General features: G+C 38.0%; 1 protein-coding gene across 2 annotated transcripts in view; it reads left to right on the forward strand.

Annotated features, from left to right (window-relative positions):
- The first annotated feature begins 12,605 nt into the window (after window positions 1-12,605).
- LOC117305681 overlaps window positions 12,606-26,569 on the forward strand; it is a 59,792-nt gene continuing 45,828 nt past the window's right edge. For both annotated transcript variants that reach the window (XM_033790541.1, XM_033790543.1), the window contains exons 1-2: window positions 12,606-12,843; window positions 19,826-20,068. In XM_033790541.1, coding sequence (XP_033646432.1) covers window positions 19,857-20,068 — 212 coding nt within the window. In that variant the 5' untranslated portion in view covers window positions 12,606-12,843; window positions 19,826-19,856. The remainder of the gene's footprint in view (window positions 12,844-19,825; window positions 20,069-26,569) is intronic.

Raw genomic sequence — 26,569 nt, forward strand, 5'->3', positions numbered from 1 at the left:
TACGGCGCAACAAAAGTGACAGAACGCCTATTAATTTGTGCAGGGCGAATCGCGTGTACCCCCGGAAGTGATCAAAATACTATTTATAGCGCCCTCGCGCGGTCAAAAACAAGGGGCATTGTTTCCTCGTGACTGTCATCATCATCATATCGGTGTGCATAGTTTGTTTGTTTGTTCGCCTGAACGCCTACTCATACTCTCTTCTTTTGTGTCTCACATACTTTGGTAGATTATGCCGTCTAGAATCCGTCTAATGAGAGCTAAGACCATCTATTATGCATGTTGCCGGATTGAGGATTATGTTTTTCGCTGACAAAGAAATTCTAAAGTTTTATTGTGAGGGAAAAAAAGGGCTAGTTGAAGTATGTCAGTGGAGTGTGGACAATGTCTTTCTATTTTTAGTTTTGATCTCTTGGAGAGTCTGACAGAGGGAGAAAATGTGCTACTGGTCGGTGGGGATAATGTGGAGGTTGGGAAATCCTGGGACGGACACCTTATATGGAAGTCTAGCATTCATGCTGTTGTTATTCAACAATGTGTCAGTACTTTGGTGGAATATTAGTAAGCTCAATAGACATTGGAGTCGAGCCAAGCCAGGCTGGTGTGTTCGTGTTCTGCTCGCAGAAAGAACTTTTTTGATGGATTTCGGGGCTGAATTGCTTTTTTTTGTTAGACGAATGTAAAGTTTGAAGATATGAATCAAAATTTGTCGTGTTCGACTGACTTGCTGATTTATCACCAACACAACACTCATTGGTGTTTCCCACACAATTTGAATTCGATTTTGGCACGTTAGAAAATTAGGGTTATAACGGCGGTAAAATCATTCATGCACAAAAAATGTTAAATGTAAAAGAGAAACATTAATTTTGTATATTTTTCATATTAGTCTGTAGTGATGTAGTTTATAATGCGGTAATGATGTGTTTAACAAAAAAAATACACATGAATAATACTTTGTTGCTTCTAAATTGCGCTTTTCCGGGGTTGTCACATGTTCATTGGTGTTGGTCAAGTACTTAAAAACAGAAGACAACAAAGACTACCAACTATTGTGATGTCTGCCAAGTTAGGTTTTATTAGCAGTTTTATCAAAAAGAGCAACGTCAGAAATAATATATTGTCTTGTCAATGATTTTCCTCTAATCAAGTTTGGTGAAGAGTAAATTTCTCTTTTGTGTTGTCCAAAACTGTAGAAAACTAAATAGCTAGTACATGACAAGCAAATCCCATCACAATCTCAGTACCATGGGTTTCTATTCACACCAATGCACAGTACATCGGACACAGACATAACAAAAATTGTAGTTTTTTTTCCTTTCTTTTTTCTGTACACAATGTGCGAAATCGCATGTGATATTTGATTGTGTGTTCAGATGGTGCTGGCCTGCCTATTTAAGGCCCAATGGTGACATTTAAACGACTATTTCAATGCTTTCAATTCCTATGAATAGAGATGTGATGACGACATGTACAAACGAATTGAAGGTATTCAAAGGACTATTGTGTGAATTATAAAAGATTACGTGCAATGGTGTGCATTTAGGCATAGTTTATTGGTGAGTTTTCTACGTCTTTATTTAGACATCAAATCAAATAAACGGTTCCTTTCAATGGAAATTTGTAATAATTTTTGTCTGTAGTTTCTTATGCAGTAAACATTGCTGAATGATTTTGTCCTCAAAATAGAAGCTACAGGATTGCAGGCGTAGGCGGTACATGTGTTACACACCTGTGTTTGACACCCATAATGTAGTTTCCTAATCCTAATCCTAATTCTAACCCTAATCCTAGGGTGTAGATTACAAGGAGGTTATTGGAACACAGGGGTGTCGGGATATAGCCTGTGTGATATGACCCAATTTCATTGAGCTAAAGGGTTTGGCTACATTTTGTAGGACACAAAACACAATGTCCACAGATTTACATTAAAATTTCACAGTTTGAAAATAATGATGGTAGAAAGCTTCCCTTAAAATATTACTTGCTGAGGTGCTGTAGTTTTTGAGAATTAATGAGCAAAACAAGTCACGAAAATAATTGTACTAATTTCTCAAAGACTACAGCACCTCGGCTAGTAGGGCCTAATTTTGTATGTGTTAAAGCTTTCTACTATCATTATCTTCAAACGGTGATTAGTTTAATGTAAATCTGTGGACATTGTGCTTTGTATAACAAAAAGTATTCAAATTCTTTAAAAGTAGCTTAGCACAACAAACTTATGCTTACCATAATAAGGTTACCAACTAAACTAACAAGTCATATGTACAATTTGTGACTGGTATCCTGCTCATTGCTATTTAGCAGAACATGAAGCAGCTCTATGAAATTGGGCTATGGTAACTTGACTGGCATTGGTTACCTTATTCTGGTAAGCAAAATTGGTGCTTAGATATTTTTGGTGCCAATAACATTAAGCATCATTGACCACACTAATTTGAAGACCATAGGGCATGGTGTACTTTTACCCTCAATGGCAATTGATTGATCAGTTTACACTCTTACCATGGTTATTGGGTACCAGACATTGTAAGTATTCCAAGAGGGGTGTGGTAAACTATGCTGTTAATTAACTGTTGATAGACTGATCCCTTGGTCCGTGACCTTAGGTGTTTGTCTGACCTTTGTCTGGTGTATGTGTCTTGACTGTGGAGCAATGAATTAAACTTGGTGTGGTTTTTCTGCATGTTGTTTTTTGTATCATTTAGGTTTGTGCTGTGAGGAAGTTTTTCAATCAAAATTTGACATCCTTAATTTTGTTCCTTCAAATCTTTTAATTCGGTGCAGCCTATCCCAGGCACTGGAACTGCACAACAAAGGAAACGTACATAAGTTACATAAGGGACATATTGTACACAATGGAGTTAAGGTTTTGCAACCATGTTTGTGATTGGTCAAAAGATACCTTGATTTTGCAACCGTTATTGTGATTGGTCAAAACAAACTTTTGTCAGACTTGGGCATTTGCAACCATGTTTGACGAAAGATGCCTTTGTTAGTCCTTTGGTTTTGAAACCATGATTGTGGTTGGTCGAAATATCATGGGACTCTGGCTTCAATGCATCATTCTAGTAGTTTGAAATTCACTTTAAAATTCCCTTAAAAATGACCTTGAAAGAATTTACAAACTACCATAGTTACTTTCTACTGTACAAAGGTGTGGGAAAAAAGTTGCTTTGTTGCCTGTGGGCTTTCATGTATAATAAATAGAGACTATTGTAGTGTTCCAATTCACATGCATAGAACTCAAGCGTTTGTATTGTAGCTGCCACAGTCAAGGAGTGTCCACATTAGAATACAACTCATTGTGAAGGAAGGAACCTTTCTTTGCATGATTGGTGGATAAAAGTTCTTTATATATTGCTCAAAACTCTAAAGCACCCAAAATTTATCAAGATTTGCAATTGCTCTGTTTCGTTTGATTCTGTTGGATTGAGGACTACACTTACTGCCACTTTAACATGGCAGCGATTGACCCTTCTTAAACACAGCAAATTGCTACACGAATTATCAGTTGTTACTCAAAAATCATGATTCGCTACTCAATACTGGCATTCAGCAGTGTGCAAAAAAAAGTTAAGTCTAAATTTGTTGCTATGCATAATTGCTGGACGAAATCGTTTCCTACATGGGATCAAGCGTACCACCATATCAGAGTCAAACACTTTGAAGTAATGAGCTACTGAATGGTGTTAGACTGGGGACTGCACTTGTGAACTGATTAAAAGCTGGGATCAGGCATACCATCATAATCAGAGTCAAACACTCTGAAGTGTTGAGTTACTGAATGTGTTAGACTAGGGATTGCACCAGTAAACTTATTAAATGCTTTAAATGGGATCAGGCATACCACCACAATCAGAATCCAACACTTTGAAGTGTTGAGTTACTGAATGGTGTGGGACTGGGGACTGCACTGGTTAGCACCGACTAGTTAACTGGTTATTATGGGATCAAGTGTATTTGTACCACCATAATCAGAGTCCAACCGTTAGGCATTGAGTTATTAAATCGTGTTGCATACAGTATTGAACAAATTTAAAGATACTGTTCCAAACCCCAAATCCATTTTGATATTTACTTCTTAAAGCCAACTTCTTTGTTAAGTGCTTCTAGCTGTCAACAGAAAGCAACTTTTCTGCAGCAAACAAAAAACGTTTGTTCTGCTAAGCCTGAGTTATGACCCCATTGTTTGACTCAATGGCACATGCATGGCCATTTTGCCAAGATATACACTGGATAAATCTGTATACATTTTAATGTATTGGGGGTCAGACGAATGTAAACAATATGTTTGTTTGCCCTGGGGATAAAACTGTAATTATAAGTAAATAACAACAACCACACCTGTGTGCTGAGCAAAGGTTTGTTGCTATTTTATGGCTGTATGTTTGTACAAATAATGCTTTGATCTTGAGCCATAGTGAATGTTATGATAGGTTGTTTAACTTTTTCATATGGTGACGGGTCACTAACAGCCTGGTTTGAATCCCTTCAGAAAAACATGTAAAACAAAAAATAAAAATCACACAGCCACTTAGTTTTCAGAATGGGAAAAAGGACTCTTGATGATGATGCTATTGTGAGTGTGACCTGGTTGGTGGTGGTTGCCATTTGTTAAAACAAGTAACGATTAATGTGTCCATATGACCAATTAAGCACTAAATTAGATTGTGCGTGAAAGCATGGAGTTAGAATTGAACGGGTTAAGGCAAGTCCTTGATAAGCACAACAGAATTAAGCTGAAGGTTACCAGCCAAAATACCATGTCATATGCAATATGTTTCACTGGTACCCTGCTAATTGTTGCAAGCAAAATTCGCAGCTCTGTGAAATTGGGTGCAGGTTTGACAAAGAACTGAATAAATAGTCTGCTCCTTCCTCCTCTTGTGATTCCTGCTAATTATGGAAACACTGCTACAAGATTCTTTCAAAAATGCACAAACACCTTAAAAAAAAAACCTTACTTATTCTCAGTCCTTGATGTCCACCAACCTGGAAACAAATGCTTGTTTTAAAATAGCCATGGTATTGTATGTTGTTTGTGTCCGTAAATAGAAACAAGGTGACTTGGGGTCCATTGGGCTTGGTGGAACACCTGAGCTCCCCAAAGCAGCAGGGCCCAGTTTCATAGAGTTGCCTAAGCAGAAAATGTTGCTTAACATTTTTCTGCTAAGCACAACTAAACAGAATACCAGTTACATTGTGTACATGTAAAGTGGTACTTTAGCTGGTAACATTATTCTGGTATACAAAATAAAATGTTGTGCTTAGCATTGTTTTTGTGCTTAAGCAGCTCTATGAAATTGGGCCCTGGTCAAATCCCAGCATGGGGTGGCCTTAGCATGGATCAAGACTATCCAGTTACTCTAGTGTAGGAGGTGGGGGTAGGAGTGTGGATGAACTGCCCTTGTTGTGGTTTTATTCATCCATGGTTTAGGATGATATTGATAGGAAACACAGACTGTCCCTTGAATGTATATATAGATAGATAGGTCATTGGATACTGTCTGTGGGCCAGAAGCTACATGTGGTGGAGAGGGGAAATGTTTTGGGGAATTGTGCACTTGATCGAGCATGGAATGTGTCACACGGTCAAATCATCGTGTGATTTTGCAAAGATTTCAAAATTTCAAGACAAAGTTTAGTTTTATGAACTGGAGTCCTCGGCCCAATTGCACGGCTCTTTTTCTGCACCGACGGCGCATAAATATGTGACATAAGCACAGAATTTGGCGGTAAGCAGAGCCATGAAATTGGGCCCAGATCAATGAATACGCGATCAGATTAATAATAGGACTTTCTCAGAATACTGAATACCAAAAGCTTCTTCAAATCTTTGACTCACAGGGTTACCAAAAGTTTGGAATGTCATATTTTATTACATACATGACTTCCTAAAAAATTGGATCTCAATTTGAGATTTTTTGTGTCAACAATGACTCTCACCCCCCTGAAATAAACAAAATGCTTGAGTGGTGAAACAAAAATAGTCTGCCCCCTAAAAATAAGAATGTGTATACATTATTACAGTAAGCACATAGGGCTCCTGACAACAGTGGTGCGACTAGACGAAATCCTAATAACCCAGTAATAAAATGATCTGATATTTAAACACCACTCAATTGTTCCCATTACCTGCCGTTCACTCAATCAATGATCAAATATTTACCTGGTAACCCACTGAAGAGCTGTGTGTTGACAATAGGTTTGACTGACTGGTGGGCCGCACATTCCAGACTTATCTTGTCTCTCTTTACCTGGTTGTCGGAATGTGGACAATGCTGAAATAGCGGAGGTGTTGTTGTTTGCTCTCTGTGTTGTTTCTGTTTTTCTGTGATTGTTTAATTCTGGGACTTGTTTTTATTCACTTAGTTGAAACCCCACCCCCTCAGATATTAAACAAGTACTTAAAAGAAAACAAACAAACAAACAAACAAACAGATCATTTTGAGAAAAACATATGAAGAAGCTGAAAATGGTAAATTCGTGGAATGGTGAAAACATGTAGTATTGACTACATTGACGTCGGTTTAACCCTGTTTAACTCGTGCCTAACTTTGACTCAGTGTTTTGTGTCCTTTAAGAAACTATTTCTATTTAAATGCAGTGATTTAGTGGTTCTGTTGTAACGATTTTGACAGTAATAGTGCCTACAGGGGACGTGTCGCACACCTTTCACTGACACCTCTGGCAGAGCTGAGATCTGCAAATTCTAAAGAGTTGTTGATGACTGAGAAAATTAATGAGTGTAATAAACAAAATACTAGAACCTTGGCCTAATTTTATAAAGCTGTTTAACAGAAAATACTTCTTGAATTTTTTTGTCACAACAATACCAAAACAATTGATTTTGGCTGATAACCTGTTTCTGTTAAAGCAATGCTTCTCTTCTATGCTTAGCATTTTTTGTGTACTTACAGGCTTTATAAAATTGGGCACAGACTGTTACTGTGGTGGCACATGTACAGTACATGGTAATTTGACTGGTACCCTGATTCTGCTAAGCAACATGTTTTTGTTGCTAAATCAAAACTGTGTGCATACATATTACATATTTGATGTTGACATGTGCAATTCAGTTTTTCACTGTGAGACATGTTTTAATAATATAAACCATTTTTGTATTGAATTGAATTTAATGTAGATTTGTTCTTTTTTGAAAAGTTTAAGGCTGGAAATACTTACTGAATCACTTGGGCAGTCTAATTCTAATCTTAACAACTCCTTCAGCCAAATTTAAATGTTCCTCCAAACGAACACTTCTTCAAGTTTGACTATATTTTATTTTAAACCGTGGTCAGGCTGTGGTATCTTTCATCAAGTTTGAATCCGCTGAGGGGCACTATGTGGATTGTGTTTTCTTGCCCTACCTGATTGCTTGGGTTGCTCCCTTGAATAATTTATCTGGGGTTGTCCTTTCACTGCCTTCCTTGTCGGAGCTACTTGGCTAATATAGTGGTTAAGCTTTTCAAAGCTTCACAACCAGAATGCCCCCCCCCCCCCAATCATTCATAATTCTTTAAAAAATCACAGGATATTCAATCAATGTTGATCTCATTGTTAACCTTGTTGTACAGAAATGTCTATGTGACTAATGACAGGGAATTTGGGTCTTGATGGAACAGGGATTTGGGTCTCGATGGAATGGGGAAAGAATCTCAAAGTATAAAGGCCTGGGGTCACCATGCCCCTAGGTCACCAAGCCTTGAGTTCACCAATACGTAGAGGTGTGTGAGACCCGCTAGCCTAAAGCCTGTCCCAGAGCACAAGATGAAATTGTAACATGGTGTACACAGACACCTCTCACCCCCTTGAGTTTATCATGAGCACCAGCGGCATCACTTCCTCAAAAGAATTTTAGATCTGGTCCTCTTGGAAGAGCCGGAAACTTTAGCCAAGAAGGGATGTTGACCGATCATGCCACTCCCGGAGTACAAGATGAAACTGTGACTTGGTGCACACAGACACCTCTGACCCACTTTAGTTCATCATGAGCACCTTAAGAATACTTAAGGAGCGGTGTCACTTCGGCAAAAGAATTTTAAATCAAGTTCTCTGATAAAAGCTGTAACCCTTCAGCCAATTTAGAGAAGTTTCTACACGCTATTGACCGATCATGACCCGGTCTTCCTGTTTTATTGACACAGTGTTTTTAAAATGTACCGTTGAGTTACACCACACCCGTTTTGATCTAAAGCACAGTAACAATTTAAGCCGATGATCACACAAAAAGCTTATACTTTGAGGAGGTGCCAGTGTTTTCGCAAGGTGTCTTCAAGTAGTGTACCTAGGAGAGCAAATTAGCAAACATCAACTCACAGGGTTTGGTGTTTGTGGAGTGCTTAGGGTCAGTTGGTCAGTCCTTTAGTTGGTCACCTTATGGCCTTTGTCCTGCAAGAGGCTGACTGACCCTATAGGACATTTTAAGTACATTAAAAGCATGTCAAATTTGCTTTGAAATAGTTTGTGTACTGGTTTATTAACTCTTTGATGAACTCCATGATGACTGTTAAATGCCGACAGCCTGGGCGGTGTTCATAAAGAGAAAAAAAAGCTGGGAAAAATCAAAACTTGGTTAAAATATTTCAAATGTGAACCAACAGGTCAAGGGAATCCTTTTTTATTGAGATCAGGCCAATTACTGATCTTATTAAAGGTAATGAAGGGTAATATTTGGGGCTTAATCTATTGTTTACGCCCCCATGGTAACCATGACATGGCGAGGAGCCTTCCACTTTATGGCTAGTTGGTCAACATGTGTACCCTAATCAGAAATTACACATACACACGTAAATTCAGAAGTAATGCGAAAAACAACTTTGACTGGCACTCCAAGCGTCCAAAGTTCTATCATTTTTACAAAGTGGGACATAGTTGAGTTCAATATACAGTAGGGTATCATTATAGTGCTGTTTGTTTGCTTTTTCCGAGTAATAGCCTAAACTGATCAAAGGTTTATAATCTTGTTGTGTCCTGGGAAATGTTGTCCTGGTCCTTTTTTTCGGGGGGGGGGGGGGACCAAACATGGCTCTTCATTTCTTGGAGAAGTTAAAAGTTGACAGAGTTTTTTGAATGGGGTCAGTGGTTGGGGTTAGCAACGGTCAAGTGTGGTTTTGGAGGCTATTGTGACCAGCTGTATATTAAAAACTGGACTGTACTGGAGGGACCTTTAGTTTATTTGTGGCTTCGGAAGCGACCAGAGGTACACGTTCTCCTCCGGTAGACACAATGGGTGTTGTGTGCTCTATCCCGCATCCAAGGCCTAGAAGGTAGGTTGGGGGTGGGTGGGTTGCTGCTGATTTTCACCCTTCAGGGGTAGATTAAAAAGGTGACCAAATGTGGGATTATTAAAACTAACATTAAGAAAGCCTGCAAAGCTGGTGGTTATTTTTGGGTGAAAGTTTGTTTAGTTGATAATTGGTTGTGCGGCTTGACCAGCTGGACGTGTCAACCATTGAGCCTGTAGTCAGACTGCTGTTTCTGTGAATAACTTTATATTTTGTTGACAAATCGATCAAGGAATTTTGTGGTTGCACCATAATGCCTCTGTCACAGTATCTTTTTTATTTTTAGAGTGGCTGGTATTTCATTGGACAGTCAAAAGTCAGGTTTCATTAAGTTTTCATGAAAAGTACTTTTTGTTGGCGCTGCTAACACATAGGATTCAAACTGCCTCTAGCCACCAGCCTAGCTTGGTGTATCGGTGTCTCGTAAACTTTGGTGTGATCCCTTGCTACACAGAAGTAAACAGTTGTATGGCTTCTGACTGGCACTCCCAAACAAAAATGTTGACAAAATAGGAAGACCGCTAACATAGGGGTAGTAGATAGCTCAGTTGGTAGAGCGCAGACACATTTATTCGGAGATTGTTGGTTCAAATCCCGCTCTAGTCAATGTTTCAAATCAAACGAGGATAATCATTAGTATTATTATAGTGGAAGTGTCGTGGTCGAGCGGTTATAGTGGAAGTGTCGTGGCCAAGCCGTTAAGAGCACCGAATTCAAACTCTGGTGTTTCTGATCAGCAGAGTGCAGGTTCGAATCCCCAGCCGTGACACGTGTGTCCTTAAGCAAGACACATAACCATTGCTTCTTCCTTCGGATGGGACATAAAGCCATTATTCCCATGTGTTGTGTAACGTTTGTAAAAGAACCCAGTGCATGCACTTAAGGAAAAGAGAAAGGGTATGCGCCATAGCTCCATGTAAACCATTACATAGTGTGCTAAGGATTAGGTCCCATTATTTCAAAATCTTCGTCCCACTCACCTTGCAGTTAAAATAATTGTCGCTTTGTATCCTTCGAAAAAGGCGCGTTATAAATACATTTATTAATATTATTATTAGTGTCTTGTGAAACTTTTTTTCCGTGGACCTCATTAATGCAAAAAATAGTTAATGGCCTGACGTTTCGACCCTAGCATAGTCTTTCTCGAAGGCTAAATGACAACACAACAAACATGAACAGGTTTGTTGTGTTGTCATTTAGCCTTCGAGAAAGACTCTGCTAGGGTCGAAACGTCAGGCCATTAACTATTTTTTGCATTTATACTCTCGGTCCATTTGGTTGGTAAGTTGTTTGCAACAGCTAATTCTATGACCTCATTAATGTTAGGCTTTCAGACCTGTTGCTTTGTGGGAATTTTTGTTAAGCGTGGTCCCTGTTTAGATACATGTCCATTTATAAGAAAGATATGTAGGAATAAAATGCCTTTCATTCAAGCGTCTCAAAAGGAAACTTTTTCCATAATAATTTTTTTTTGAAGTGAAATGTTTGTCAAAATACTTTCTGCTATCCAAAGCTATTGTACTTCTGACCAAGTGTGGTTTTATTGCCATTAGTGATCTCATTCAAAGTAGTCAGCTTTAAAACATCGTTTCTTTATCATATGGGACAAAAAAGTGACAGCTTTGGTGAAAATATATCTTTTCCCAATTTTGATGACACTTAGCTGTACTTAAATACTTCCAAGTTTACAGTTGAAATTAATAAAAGTACAGCCTTGCTGATTTTTGTAAATGCCTGGATGGGATCTTTGTTAAAAATTCAATATTATCAAAGTTGCTATAACAGCAATAAGCAATTAAAGGTGTTATGAATTATGAGCTTGCTGAATGCTTTTGTCTGGTGAATGGATTTGAAATGATGAAGGTTGTTGGTGGGCTGGAACTTCCACTGGACCGGCGAGAAAAAAATCACTTTTTTTTTTCACTGTATAGCTTTGAGGTGTTGGTTTGTGGTAACACCATGTGTATACGTGGTACATGTATCTACTTTTGAAACTTTTCATGGTGGAAGTACAATGAATTAGGTGAGGTTTGTGGTAAAACCATGTGAAAATCTCTTTTGAGTAGGGTTCTCCTGAAGAGGATGAGAGCATACTGATCGAAACATTGAGTCGTTGAGAACAGCACTAAAGAGATTTTCACATGTTACCAGAAACCTTGCTGTGTATGTTGTATTGTTTGGGACTTCTGGGTCTTGCTTTTTATTCTACTGTCTGTAGAGTAGATTTTGAAATTTGGGAGATCAAAACTGTCCTGCTTATTAACTCCTACCTGGGTAGAATAAGGAATATCTTTACTTGAAGACCCTACCCCAATAATAGGTATACATGTACTAGGAAAAGGGTTACACCGCAAGTCTACAAGCCTGTTACTAAAATTTCTGGACTTACGCCAATTTCATCAGTTGGGTATTTTGGACCCTGGGCTGATTTTGTCCGGCTATCCTTTGAGAAGTTACCTTGCCATGCAGCAGGTCAAATTGTCAGTCATGTCATCAATTTTTTATAAATTACACTCAACCACTGAATATTTTATAAGATTCACATTGTATCTTTATTCAATATTTATTTTAACTCTTTTATTTTCTTTCTTTCTTTTCTGAGCAATGAGATGCCTTTAACTATTCCCTCGGATCCAAACTCTGCCTCAAACAATGACTGGCAAGAGAGATCCATGAAACTCTATCGATCTATTGTTAGGCCACTTCAAAGCATTGTTAAAGTATCTCATTTGCATATTGGGATCGTATTGTGGGGTAGAGATATGACCAAGGATACACGCACAAAAGAATCGGTTAGTATGTAGGCGATCCTGGTGGCTCGGTTTTTCCTCGGAAGATGAAATTATTCTTTGCGAGACTGTGAGTAAAAAATAATCGAGAAGAGAAAAATTCTCTGGGAGAATGCATTTGAATTCTTAGAAGGGTCCTGTTGGTTTGGCATTAACACAATCGGCTTGTCTGCTTATTGCCTCATCATCTTTTGATCACCAGTTACATTTGTATCACCCCAGAGGCTACGAAAGGCATGTTTTGATTGGCTAATGTAGGTACACAATGGCGGTTCAGCAGCCATGTTGTTGTTGTTCCATGAAGCATGTGAGTACCATGACAGTCTAGGCTTGAATGGGGCCATGCTAGGACCCTCCCATTGCTTTAGAGAGTGTGTACACATGGGACTAGTCACTGGGTCTACCAATGTGTTCCCTTTGTACCCTAAACCCTCCCTGCCATTATTGTGGGACCCAATGCAGTGAGCTGACTAGTGGTTTATATACAGGTTGGTAAGGCCCTTTGAGTCAGCAGTCTTCGGGTGCGTTTGGTCATTGGTGTAGCGGTTTTTAGAAACTCTGTGTACCTATTTAATACAACACGTTTAGCAATCATGGGAACTGTCTACTATGCGATTTGGATGATTAAGCAGTGGGATTGAAGCATGGACGGTGTGGGGAAAGAGAAAAAAAGGTTCACACGGAATGAACAACTGTATTCAAGGATTATTATTATGCTACATGTTGTGGATTACTGATTCTGTATATTGAAGCTTGTTTCCAAGGTAAGGATATTATGTGAAGAGTGTATTGGCATTGTGGCGCAATTTGCAACCGACAAATTCAGGAAATACGGTTGGAGTTGCGTTAGCAGATTCAAAATTTATTTTGTCTGCGTAAAATTGCATCATGTGATTTTCTGTTTGTATAAAGTCACCAAACTGTTGTGGATTTTGAGGCACTGCATTGTGTTATCAATGTATATTTTATAATTCGGTTTTTGGTAACGTCACCATACTACTGTGTAGAGTTGTTTTTGGGAACTTGTCTTGCTATTTATTCTATTGCTGTGGAATAAATTTTAAAAAGCAATATTTTCTCTTTTTCTTTCAATAACAAGATTTGAAAGTTATTTTTCTGTGTCATAAGAATAGTAACTTTCTATTCATTCTACTGTTGTGGAATAAATTAAAAACCTAAATATTTTCTCTTTTTCTTTCAATAACAAGATTTGAAAGTTATTTTTCTGTGTCATAAGAGTAACAAGTCTCTAATGAACCAAATGTGAAACTGAATTTTTTTCCCCCACAGTAATGAGTGTTTATGCCTACTCAAATAGAATTTGTTTTTGTTCCTTTCTCATTACTCCATTAGCATTTGTAACAAACACAGATTTTACTTAAATCATGGAGATTTCAGAATTTGGATTAACTATAGAATACAGGGCCCCACTCGGGAATTTCCAGTTTGAAATACTGAAAATTGTTTAGAACAAAATTTCATTTGAAACTTTCAAATAAAAACAGTTTTGTTAAACCAAGAAACTTGCTCTATGGTTAAATTGTGTAACTTTAAAAAGTTCTTTCTTCTTGATTCTGCGTAAATTGTCTGGTCCGGTAAAAACTTGGAACTACAAGCCCTCTTGGCTGTAGATTTTGAAGCTATGTTAAGATATTTTATCTATTTTTCTTTGATTGGGTTTTGACTCGAACCTAGGGTTGAGTCAGAGTGTCAAAGATTTGTTTATTTTTCTGTCTGTAAAAAACAACATTCCTTAACACTCTCAAACAAAGCCTACGTAATTCTGACCTTTACCAAAAATTGACGTCAGGAATATTTGGTCATATGAGTCTTATACATGTGGAGTTTTTTTCCCATGGTCACACACCGCCCCCAAGTTTTAACAAATGTCACTGCGTTGAGGTAAGTTTGTGGTCATTTGTTTGTTTGTTTCAACAATGGTTCACTCATCGGTATTTGAGAATGAATCTATTTTTGAGCAACAGTCTTTTGAATTGAGAGGCTGGGAACAGGGGAGTGGCCACCCTCAAACGGTGCTGACGTGTGATCACTTCATTATTCATCCAGACCTTTTTTAGTTGAAAAGGAAAAGATGTTTCGATTTGACCAGGAAGTTAGACATTGTGTTTGTTACTTGTTGCATTTTTGTGTGTATTGTTGACGTTAAGTTGTTTGTTGAGGTCAGGGAAATGCTGTGCTTGTGTTTGCTCGGGTTTTTTTGCATCAGGATTAATTGCAAAGCACACAAAAATAAACTTTGAAGAAGTGATTTTGAAATACATATTTAATATCAGGCCTGGAACTTAACACTTGAGAAAAGAGGGCTCATGAAGAAAATTAAGTTTGCTGGGAAAGTTTTCCATGGAAAATGAAAAGCTGGCACTAAGGCCATCAAATGAAAAGGGTGTATTATAACAAAAATATCAAATTGGTATGACTGAAAAGATAAATTTCTGTGGTGGAAAACTTCCTTTGAAATGTTTTTTGAAGTGATTAATTTTTTTGAGAAATTAGTCAAACAATTAGTTTTGATCTTGTTAAGTCCAAACCAAAATCTGATGTTTTTAAACCGTGAAAACATATTTTTGTTTGTTTTGTTTTGTTGTTGTGTTTTTGGGGTTGTTTTTGTACTGTGTGTGTGTTTCTTATGACTCAAATTGAGCTTAAATGCTTGCATTTTTGCTGCTTCATGTCTGTTTGATCCCATGATCTTTGTTTAACTCTTGACCCAAGTTAATGCCTGATGTACACCCTGGCAGAATCTTTTTTTTTCTTCGGAGAAAGACTTTGAATAAATTGTTACGTAGTTTACTGCATGTACAAATTTATATACATGATACTGTGGTCTTCTATAAACACTGTAGTTTACCACATCCTTCTTACATCTGACTTTATAGCTCCATGATCTGACCATCTTCATTCCTGTTTTTCCCCCATCTTCTAAGAAAGGCCCAAGGGGTTGCTTGGCTTAATAAATACATTGGCAATACCAAGGTGTTTAATCCGGGGATTAGAGACTTCAAACTGTCCACAGTAAACATCTCCCTGTTTATCTGAGATCCTCTATGTGTTACACCAGTAATGGCTGTCTTTGTGTGTTTATTTTGACCAGTTTCAAATCAATACACAGAGTTGAGCTAGAAGGTATTGGATTTTACATGCACTTCAGAAGGTAGCTTTTTGTTTTCTACTTGATGTTCCATTCTTGATGGGCATCTTGGCAAGATCTTGAAGACACTTCACAGGGTTCTATTGTGCTCTTGGAAGATAGGACATCACTCATACAAAAAGAATGTAATGTAGCCATAAGGGAACATCGTAATTTACAATAATAATCTAGTTAGGTATAAGAAGACATCACCAATAGTGAATGTAGTTATTGATTACTAATCTATCCTCTGCAAAATTCATGATCAGGAAGTTTGTTCAATTTAAAGTTTTTGCTAAAAAGTAAAGACTAGATTCTAGCTTCAGATAGAAAAAGATTGTACACCCATAGAGGTTGAATTGGATTATACGCCCCACTATGGTAGAATAAGGTTCATAGAGGTAGAACTAGGTTACTAGATTTTACCTCAAATTATACATCCACCTTCTTCAACCTCTTTATCAAGTTCCCTATTTGTATGTTTGACTCATTCAAAGTTTAGAGAGAAGGTGCCAGACTACTTTCCCTTCCAGCCTCAATTTTGTTACATTGATGTGAATAGGAGAGAAAAACAAAATGGCTGAACAATAATTAAGGTGGAAAACTTTGGCAATTTGAGTGTATTGGTTGTGCATACAGTACTAGATTACTGTTACTTGTTCAGTAGTACATTATAGGTTACTGGGTGACTGTTTTATTGACTTGGATTGGAATAGGTTTTTTTTATTATCAGTTGGGGGTGACTCATGTTGTAAATTAGCAAAACATTTTCAAACCAACCTGTCTGTGAACTTAATCCTTTCATCTCTTGTACTTTGAAACATTCTCTACAATAATAACCCACCAAAACCACCATTACAACCCGCAACAAACATCTATTGAGCAAGTAAAACGCAAACAAAATGTTCCTCAATAGTTTGACTTAATCCCACGGCATGGTGACTGCAGGTAACACCTCTGCCAGCTGAGTGTTTTTCAGAGTAATAATTCATGCTTGGCGCTGCCTTTGATACAACCCGCCCCTGTTGGACCCCCTGGATACCAAGCTACCCTGACTTCATCACACAATCTGACAACACAAATATTGGGATACCGTGCAATTATAATATGCCTCTCTGCGAATCATGTTGGGTGATGATGGACAGGGGACAATCAATAAAGTTTTAAGGTCAGTTCATCAGGGGATTAGGGGAACAAGTTTTCAACCCTGCTTTAGGGCAGACTTGACTTCCTGGTTTAAATAACTTCTTTAGAAACGTAGATTCTTTTTTATATAGAGTTGTAGTAATTAATAAAGCATCACTGTTGGGGGTGAAACACACTGCCAAGTCTTTTTCGACTGGTGTTGTTTTCACATGAAAGTACACAGTCAACTAAGCAACAACTTCAAAAGTGCATATTATGATTTTAAACAGTTTGTTGCCGCCCAGTATGTCCTTCTCCCAGGCATTCAAAGTGTTTTTTCTAGTAGCAAAATGCCATTTGCAACAAAATGGCGCATAACTGTTCTATTTTTCCCCCTGGAATTACCTCGAAAGACATGGTTTCCCATTTGTAGACCTGGAATTAAACAGTCATCTTTTTCACAGATCATATGAAATAGGGATGCTTTTCAACACTGAATCCAGGGTGTGGCGGTTTCAGTCTTCTGCCGTATTCAGTTTTCCAGGACTCAGTACGGCACTAACAATTGACTACTTTTGCTACTGTGCGCAGGCGTCGCATGACGTAATGTTACCGTATTTGGCCATTCGGAAAACTGAACACGGCGGAAAGTTGAAACCGCCACACAGGGGACTAGTTGTTTGACTAGAAATGGGAGACTTTTGGGACGCTTGGTGGCAGCAGACTTACCAGGTAAAATCCATTGTTCTCGGTAATGTGCGCATGCTCAGAACTACGAAAACAATGGAAATAAACCTGGTAAGTCTGCTGCCACCTAGTGTTCCAAAGTCTCCTGCAGACCCCTGTTAAGGGAGAACACTGCTACACTAAACTGACTAGTTTTTCAATTTCAGTGTCTTTTTTGAAATAAATTTTCCACAAATATCCACCGATTTCATCATGCCACTTGCCCGACTTTTCCCAGATATAACTAGGATAGTTTATTTGTCTGGATCGTTGCATTGTTGCCATTCTGTGGTTGAAACTGCCCGGGCCGAGTCCCACGCTCCCACCCTCTCTTTGAACCACCAGGCTAACCCTCAATGGAGGCAACGATGTCTCAATCAATAAGAAGACGTTTTTTGATGACTGTACAAGTTCAGGGTTACAGGTCTTTAGTTAGTGTTGTATCCATAGAGCAAGCCTTGCTCTAAGGTTGTATCGAACTTGGATGTTGACAACCGTTGCTGAGTTTTGTTTCCCCTTGAGCTATCCTCAGGATAGTCTTCGCTTCAGAAGCTCGGCCCAGCTTCGCAGAACCCTCAAAAGGAAAAGTATTTCTTGAAGTGACTTTTCCTGGCACAGATTAGCGGGAGTTCGGTCAAGAAGTCATGAAGAAGTCATGGAGTATTTGAACTGGTTATCTGTCCTTGCTTAGCAACACACTTAGCAGATATGAAAAGGGTTATAGGTTTAACCAAATATCTTCCGAGGATGTAAGCAATTTCTTACTTGAATAACTATCTCAATTTTTTTTTCATAAAGTAAATTTTGTCAATTGTAGTTGAATGAATTTGGCCCAAATTCATGCCTCTGCTGCTGACCCTAAGTGAACCCCCCCCCCCACTAAAACAGCACTTATTGGAGCATGCAAATCCTAGTAGATCTCAATTAAGCAAGGATTTTGTTGCTTTTGAGTGTACGTATTTCACTTTATACGCATCTCACTTACACAGGTAGCGCAGAAATTTTGCGCTAATCCTGTGAGTGGATAATGATGATTGTATTTTGTTAGCATTCTGTGGTAAGCAAAGCCTATAATTAAGTATAGTTAAGAATATAATGTCTGTGCTGTAACACAAGATCCGTTCAGAACAGGAGCTATAAGATTATTATTAAGACAAACTATTAAGTTATAAAAATGGTTGACCACACTGACACTGATCGAAATAGTTAAACCACTGTTTCTATTGTACCCAACTTAAATCCATTGGTGGTGTTTACTGAGGAGGTTTGATCCATTTAATCCCATCGCTTAATCCCCCTACCCTTGAGGGGATAACAATTGATTCGTATGACAGGGCTGGATCGGGCATACAGTCCAAGGCTTTCTCTGCTACCCCCACCATGCTGACATGTCATCATTCATAGCAGCATTGTCTTGCTGCGTGGTACCAGACAGGTCCGTTGATTGTCAATGTTTGTGAGTGGTAACCTTGGGTCGGAATAGAATTCACAATGCAGGAGCAATGTTGTTGTTCAGTCATCTGTTCATATGTTAATGAGGTGACTATGTTGCCTTCAGTTTTTTAAATTGAATGGACACTTCTCTTTCTCTCCCGAAATGTGCGGCCATTGATGATGAAATTTTGAGGCATTGTCTGGTGGCATGGGTCTTTTTGTACAGTTTCACAAGTGGAATATTTTTAACCATATGCTGTGATGGTACATGTTGCACATGTTGTAGTTTTGTAAGTACACTAGGTTGAGAGTTTTAGTGGTTTTTAAATTAAAATGAAAAAATAAAAACTTGGTTTGATGGTTTTAATTTCTCAGTACCTTTTGAGTAAATGGGAATTTGTTTGTGATATGCTGTAATTGTATCAATTTCAAACATCCTTAATATGGAAAAATTTAATTTTAAATACACATCATTTTTCTTGGGTGTTTGCTAATCTTTCTACAACATGATCGCCATTTTGTTTGTGTGAAAGTATTGCTTTAGTTAGGCTAGATATTCTAAAAGAAACTGCTGTGGTTCTTTTCATAAATTAAATTATATGATTTGAGAGAGAGAAAGAGAGAGAATAAAATGTGCAATGTATTGGTCAGAACTGATTGGTCAGAACTGATACTAAAACAGTGGGTTTTTTGGTTGTTTTTTTATTACTCATCCAATCTTAGAAATACTAACAAACTTTGCCCAATCAGGTGTAGAACTAACAGGTACAAAAACAGCCCAATTCCTTCCCTAACCACCCTTCTCAACAGTTGAATTTTTAACTTTTTTTTTTGTGGAGCTGGAATCCAAGTTGTAGTTTTTTGTCAATAATTATTGTACATAATCTTTTAAACAATTTTTCTGTAAACACTTCCCATTTTAATGTTTTTATAATGTATATTCTTGTTGTGTATCTTTTAAACTCAATTCAGCCTTCGGGCTGGGATGTTTGAATTGTTAATAAACCAATAATAATAATAATAATAATAATAATAATGATAACAATAATCCATCAAAAGCAATTAGCGCCAATAACAGGATGAACAGGAGATGATGTATTTAGCGCTATATAAATGTTTTATTATTTTTATTATTATTAATATTACTATTCAATTTGCGATGCAGGACAAAAAAAACCAGCAGCGGAGAAACGTGTGAAAAGAAACAACCTGATATCCCAAGAAGTGTGTGTGGTCGTCCAAAGTTTACAAACTTGAAAGTCCTCCTCACTAAACCTGTTCTTGTTTCATTTTCATTTTCTTTGTGAATTCAGGAGTGGATCAGACTTACATCTACGCCAAACGATGAAGCAGACAGATTATCACAAACCCCCGTTACAAGACGTTAGTCCACGAGACATTAAATCCACGCACATCTACGACGTCCAACCAAAGATGTACCAGAAGTCATCAAATGACTACTATGACATTAGAAAGTCTCCGGATTATGACATTCCACCTCCGAGTGGTGCAAAGACAATAGGTGGAGTAACACGAAGAATGAAGAAAGGAGAAGCGTAAGTATTCAGTTTTGCTTTTTTTTTTTAAATGTAGAAACATTGTGAGTTGAACAAAGAATCATTGACTAGATGAGGATTTGAATCTGCGTCCTGTTCCGGATTAGCGTGCCGTCGTCAAAGGGAAATCTGGCCTACATATGGGTTGGAGGAGGATGATTCAAAAGAGTCTTTGGTTCGATCGAGTCCCACTTGAGTCAATTTTTATTTGTTTGACAACCTAAAATCATGTTTGATATATCCTACGGAAATACACAAATAAAAACAGTCATAGGCAAATTCTCTTTCATGTTTTAACAAATAATAATAAATTGGGAGCAACTTATAAATAGGTGTTTGTATAATCCTTTAAAACAGAAGCTTTACATCTTGTGGTGAATCAAATATTGTCAGTCATCGACTGTATCACAACAATTTACACCACAGACAAGTCTCAGACCCAAGTATCATTCAACAAGTTCAACCACACAAGTCACAGTCGGTTTACAAACAACATTCTTTGAGCCTGATACTAGTGTCTATAATTCTATTTTATTGTGTAGATTTACAAACGGGCTGCATAGTTTAGTTTGTCTCTAAATATATCCCCTAGGACCATGGAATCTGGTCACAAAGGCATTCCCTCAGACCAATTTAGCAAGGTCCAAGGCCCAATTCTATTACGCCTAAAAGCACAAAAACTTGCTAAGCATTGAAAAGTCTTGCTGAGAAGAAATAGATTGCCAGCCAAAGTTTCCTACAGTAAGTTTACATTGCTGTGGCAGGTACCCTGCTTATTGCTGAGCAAAGGAATTTTGTTAAGCACAATTTTCTGCTTGTAACAGTTCCATGAACTTGGGCCCAGACGAGCAACATTCTCTTGGCTCAATTCTGGTGCAAACACGGCTGTGACTCTGGTGCAATGCTTATATTTACTACTGGGCAAAAGAATTTGCTAAGCACAACTTTCTGCTGAACAGTTTCATGAACTTGGCACCAGACATGCCATTTTCTCTCGGCTCTATTCTGGGGCAAACCTGCACTCAGCCCCGACACCTGCCAAAAAGAATTTCCTCTACCTAGAGCGGCTGAACTTGAACACTGTTGACAGGTCATTCTATAACGGTCTGCTGCCATTAATCTACCACTTGTACAGGGCCTTTGTAGAGTGAGTGAATTTGTGATCCATTCCAGCCATAGTTGGTTGGTAAGTGACTGGTTGTGGCGGCCACTTGTGAATTTCTACCTGGCCTTTTATGGCTTCCCATTGGTTCATTATCCCCAGGCTAATTGCAGCTATTACTGGTATGGTGGGAGTTTTCATTATGGAGCGTGTAGTTGGTGTTGTTCAGTCACCTCTTGTACAGACATTTCAGTGGTGCAAATCTGATATTGTGGAATACAATTAAAATAGATTTCTACTTTGAAATATAAGATTTTTTCTTCTTGATTTTTGTTTTTCCCAGAGTTCATTTAGCGGGATGATTGGCACGAAATCAAAATCATGCGATGATGACCGCAATGTTTGACGTCAATGTCCGTTTTATTTTCACACAAAAAATTCAAATACTGACAAACTCAATGCCATTCTCTGAGTGATGAAATCGATATTCAGACACAATTCCCTCAAAAACTTTGAAACAGAGAAGGAAATTTTGATCATTTAACGGTGTTCTAAGGTAGCTAAGAATGCACTTCAGAGCATCTAGACATCGGACCCCACGCCTTAGGGGGTGAGCGCTTTGCGTTCGCAAGGATGGGACTCACTATTTCAGACTGTTTTAATTTTCAGCTTTTTTTTAAGCGAGCAATCACATCCCTGAATTGGGTTGGTAATCCTGTTTTTATCAAGGAAAAAATGTCATGCCTTAGAAGCAAATTGTTGTGCTTAGCTTTGCAGCTGTATGATCTTGGGCCCAGATCTTTATATAGTCACAAGGAGCTCTCTGATTCAAATTCATCAGATTGTTTTTTCAGTAATAAACAACACTGTAGTTTATCTTTTAGCAGTTAACTGTTTTGTTTGTAACTGTCACTGCAGCTAGAAATCATCGCAGGTCTGCACCCTCACAATAGCAACAACTCTAACATGAACTACTTGTCACCACTTTTAAATATTATGTCTGCACTTGCTGCACTACTGTAGTTTACGACCGACATACCTTATGTAGCTAGCGAGCAGTCACTGTTGTTTAGTCGGTGATAATAGCATGTGCTGTGACTGGTGACTGAGAGTGGTTTAGATGCTCTATGGTTTAGTGTTGGGCCCCACATTGGATGTTGTTGTACGTGTTCCACACATGGATTCAGTCACTCATTGTGTACGTTGACCCGTGGTTGTTCGTGGAGCATAACTTACTGTAATTCATGTGAATTCAGTTGTAGGCCATTGGTCTCAGCATCTCTATGGTATCTGCTACAACTAGAGGCTCTGCTCGGGTTTCTATCTGACGTTTGGTGTCCGTGTTGCGAGGATTAAAAAAACTGATGGTGGATTCTTCAGGACACATGTATGATTGCTATCATCACAGATGGATGTTTATTTGTGCTTCTTTATGAATTGATTGAGTGACTGTTATTAGCTGCTGGATTATGGTGGATGGAATATATTTGTTTGATGCTGAAAGTGTGTGATAAACATGTACCACCACCGCAGAGCAAGGAACTGTGTTCAATTTGAATTGTGGTAAGTTGACTTTGCTGTATGATGGGGTGAAACCCTGGATGTAGAAATTGTGGAATTTAGCAGCAGTACATGCTGTGTAGACTTGTTCAGGTGTGTGATTGATGCGGGGGGGTGGGAAGCAAATTCAAAGTTGTAAATTTATGGCGAGGATTTGCTTCTGGGTCTTACGTCTTAATGCACATTTTCGTTGGATTAACATCCAGTTCAGACAGAGTAGGAAACCAGACTTTAAAGAATGTGATGTTTTTATTTTGTGAAGTCTTTTGTCAACTTCTCACTGAGGGTCAATAATTTACTGTCTAGTATCTTCAGGAAAAAAATTATTGGTTTGACTGAAAAGATCCTACCAGAACTAGAAAGATTTTTGTACGAAAGTGAAATACCGGCAAATTGATCAATTGATAGACCCAGTAACTGGGGCGCTGTACTCCTTTTTTCGAAATATTGACATTCTCGGTCGAACAGACAGAGAATTTCAAAATTTCGAAAAAAGGAGTACAGCGCCCCAGTTACTGGATCTAATCAATTGATATAGTATTTGAAATTGAAGGATCGCGCAGATCACATTTTGCTTTAAATTTTGATCGACGCAATTACACAAATTCAGATATGTATATAGTGCAAGACCTGTGACTGTATGGGCAATTTTTTTTTAAATTCTTCATAGAAAACATTGTCAAAATTAATACACCTGTCCCTCCCTGTACACCATAAACAGAAAATGAATGTGTCATCAAAATGATGCACTAAGATGGATACATAGAAACAATCAAGACAGGCTACGTACACCCAGAGCTAGCTGTAGAGTGTGGGGAACTGTAACGACATGGGATCATATTAAGCCAGTTTTAGTCCCCAATTTACAGACTAGCCTGTATGTTGTATTGGGTTTGGACCGAAAATGCCGTCCAGCAACCACAAGTTCAAAGAAAACTGGTCCCTCCATGTCACTGCTCTCCCAATATGGCATACACAGCTCTTCGTGTATACCCTCTAGTGTGCTACCCTTTTAATACATTTTGTTTATACCTGTCAAACCATATTTTATATACAAGAAACATTCAGTATGTTGGTAGTTGATGGAACCATAAGTGTGTGGCTTTGGAAACTGTAGGGATGATATACGATAGTGGTTGTGAGTTTTTGGCCTGAAGTAAGGTGCATACCGTGGCATACCAACTCATGAGTCAGTAGGGTTGGAATTATCTGCAGGCAGATAGTAAGGGTACTGCACTGCCACATAAAACCACACTGGCTATTTTGGGATTTGGTTTATATTCCTTATCAACCGATCAACTGATTTCCCCTCATTTTTCCCTTCTCAGTAATATCCCTTAAAGGCACTGGACACCTTTGGTAATATTGTCAAAGACCAGTATTCTCGCTTGGTTTATCCATACATTTGCATAAAATAACAAATCTGTGAAAGTTACTTGACTCACTTGGTCATTGAAGTTGCAAGAGTCTAATGAAAGAAAAATCACCACAAATTTGTGTGCTTTCAGATACCTAAAATAACATAAAAGACTTCAGGCCTGAAGCCTTTTAATGTTTGAGTAAGAAATGATACGTACATGTAGGACCTACCTCCTTCTCAAAAACTAAGTTACTTCAGAGGGAGCGGTTTCTCATAGTGTTAAACTAAGTTACTTCAGAGGGAGCGGTTTCTCATAGTGTTAAACTAAGTTACTTCAGAGGGAGCGGTTTCTCATAGTGTTAAACTAAGTTACTTCAGAGGGAGCGGTTTCTCATAGTGTTAAACTAAGTTACTTCAGAGGGAGCGGTTTCTCATAGTGTTAAACTAAGTTACTTCAGAGGGAGCGGTTTCTCATAGTGTTAAACTAAGTTACTTCAGAGGGAGCGGTTTCTCATAGTGTTAAACTAAGTTACTTCAGAGGGAGCGGTTTCTCATAGTGTTAAACTAAGTTACTTCAGAGGGAGCGGTTTCTCATAGTGTTAAACTAAGTTACTTCAGAGGGAGCGGTTTCTCATAGTGTTAAACTAAGTTACTTCAGAGGGAGCGGTTTCTCATAGTGTTAAACTAAGTTACTTCAGAGGGAGCGGTTTCTCATAGTGTTAAACTAAGTTACTTCAGAGGGAGCGGTTTCTCATAGTGTTAAACTAAGTTACTTCAGAGGGAGCGGTTTCTCATAGTGTTAAACTAAGTTACTTCAGAGGGAGCGGTTTCTCATAGTGTTAAACTAAGTTACTTCAGAGGGAGCGGTTTCTCATAGTGTTAAACTAAGTTACTTCAGAGGGAGCGGTTTCTCATAGTGTTTTTTTTTTATACTATCAACAGCTCTCCATTGCTTAAAGCAATCGCACAACATCGATAAACAGTATTGTCCAAAGGCCCACACTTTGTGTATCAAAACTTATATATAAAATAACAAACGTGTGAAAATTTAAGCTCCATCGGTCATCGGAGTCGAGAGAAAATAACAGGAAAACCCGTCCTTGTTTCCGCACGTTTCGCTGTGTCATGACATGACATGGGTTTTTTATAAATCTTTTGTTCTCGATATCGAGAATTGATAATTGTTTTAATGTTTTCTCAAAAAGTAAAGCATTTCTTGGCATAATATTTCAAGGGAAGTAAGTCTTTCACCATTACCTTCTAAAAAAAAAATATGCAAGTTATTTGTAAATCTATGAACCTAGAATTGTTGTTCTGTTCAGAAAGTGTCCAATGTCTTTAAACAATTAATTTTTTTATGCTAGCAATTATTTTGATGCCAGCTAGTTATATCTTCTGAGGACTCCAAATCCCTCCACAACATTTGAGAATACTTAACATTCAACACGTACACCCAGCAAATTACCCTGCAAGTTGACATGTGTTTTAAGAAACAAAACATTGAAAAAGGGTTACCTGTTCTTTGCGGATACCAAACCAAAATATACAGTTTTAAGGATAACTTTATCATTCATTTTTGATTATAATAAAGTATACCTTTAAACTTGACAGTAAAAAAAAGCTGTATACATTCCACAGAGATTCCTTGGAAGTGAAGGATTAGAACTAATCCATACAGGATTATGGCATTCTTTTCTTGGAATGTTGCCTATTTTGCAGCTTGGTTTATCCACTGTGTGCCACCTGTACCTTTTATGTACCACACAATGGCCCTGAGAAACTTAACTCAAGAGGAACAAAAGCATTTTGAATTTTTCCTCAAGAGCTGAGAGAGTCGAACTCATTCTCAAATTGTCAAGGTTTTTTACTCTACACATAAAAAAAATGGACAGTATTATATTTGATAAGGCCGAGTGAAAAGGAAAAAAAAATGTTTAGAGTCTAGGTTCATGAAAAAAGGAAGCATGAGGGACATGTTTTTAAAGCCACTGGACACTTTCGGTAAACAGTATTGCCCAAAGGCCCACACTTCGTGCATCACAACTTATATATAAAATAACAAACCTGTGAAAATTTAGGCACAATCAGTCATCGGAGTCGGGAGAAAATATCGGGAAAACCCACCCCTGTTTACGCACATTACGCCGTGTCATGACTAATGTTTAAAATAAATTTGTAATTCTCGATCGAGAATTGAAAATTGTTTTAATGTTTTCTCAAAAAGTAAAGCATTTCATGGAATAAAATTTCAAGAGAAGTCTTACACCATTACCTTCTGTAAACCCTGTAAGTTATTTGTAAATCTGTGAATTAAAATATAAAAAAATTCTGTTCCCAAAGTGTCCAATTGCTTAAATACAAGATGGCCGTCTTTCTTGTAAATTTTTTTAATAACAATGGAAATCTACCATATCAAGGTTTTAGCTAGGATTTTGTAAAAGAAAATGGTGTCCAAATTTTCTTGAGATTTATAATCTGG

Source organism: Asterias rubens, unplaced genomic scaffold (genome assembly GCF_902459465.1).
Source record: "Asterias rubens unplaced genomic scaffold, eAstRub1.3, whole genome shotgun sequence".
In the NCBI taxonomy this organism is placed as follows: domain Eukaryota; kingdom Metazoa; phylum Echinodermata; class Asteroidea; order Forcipulatida; family Asteriidae; genus Asterias; species Asterias rubens.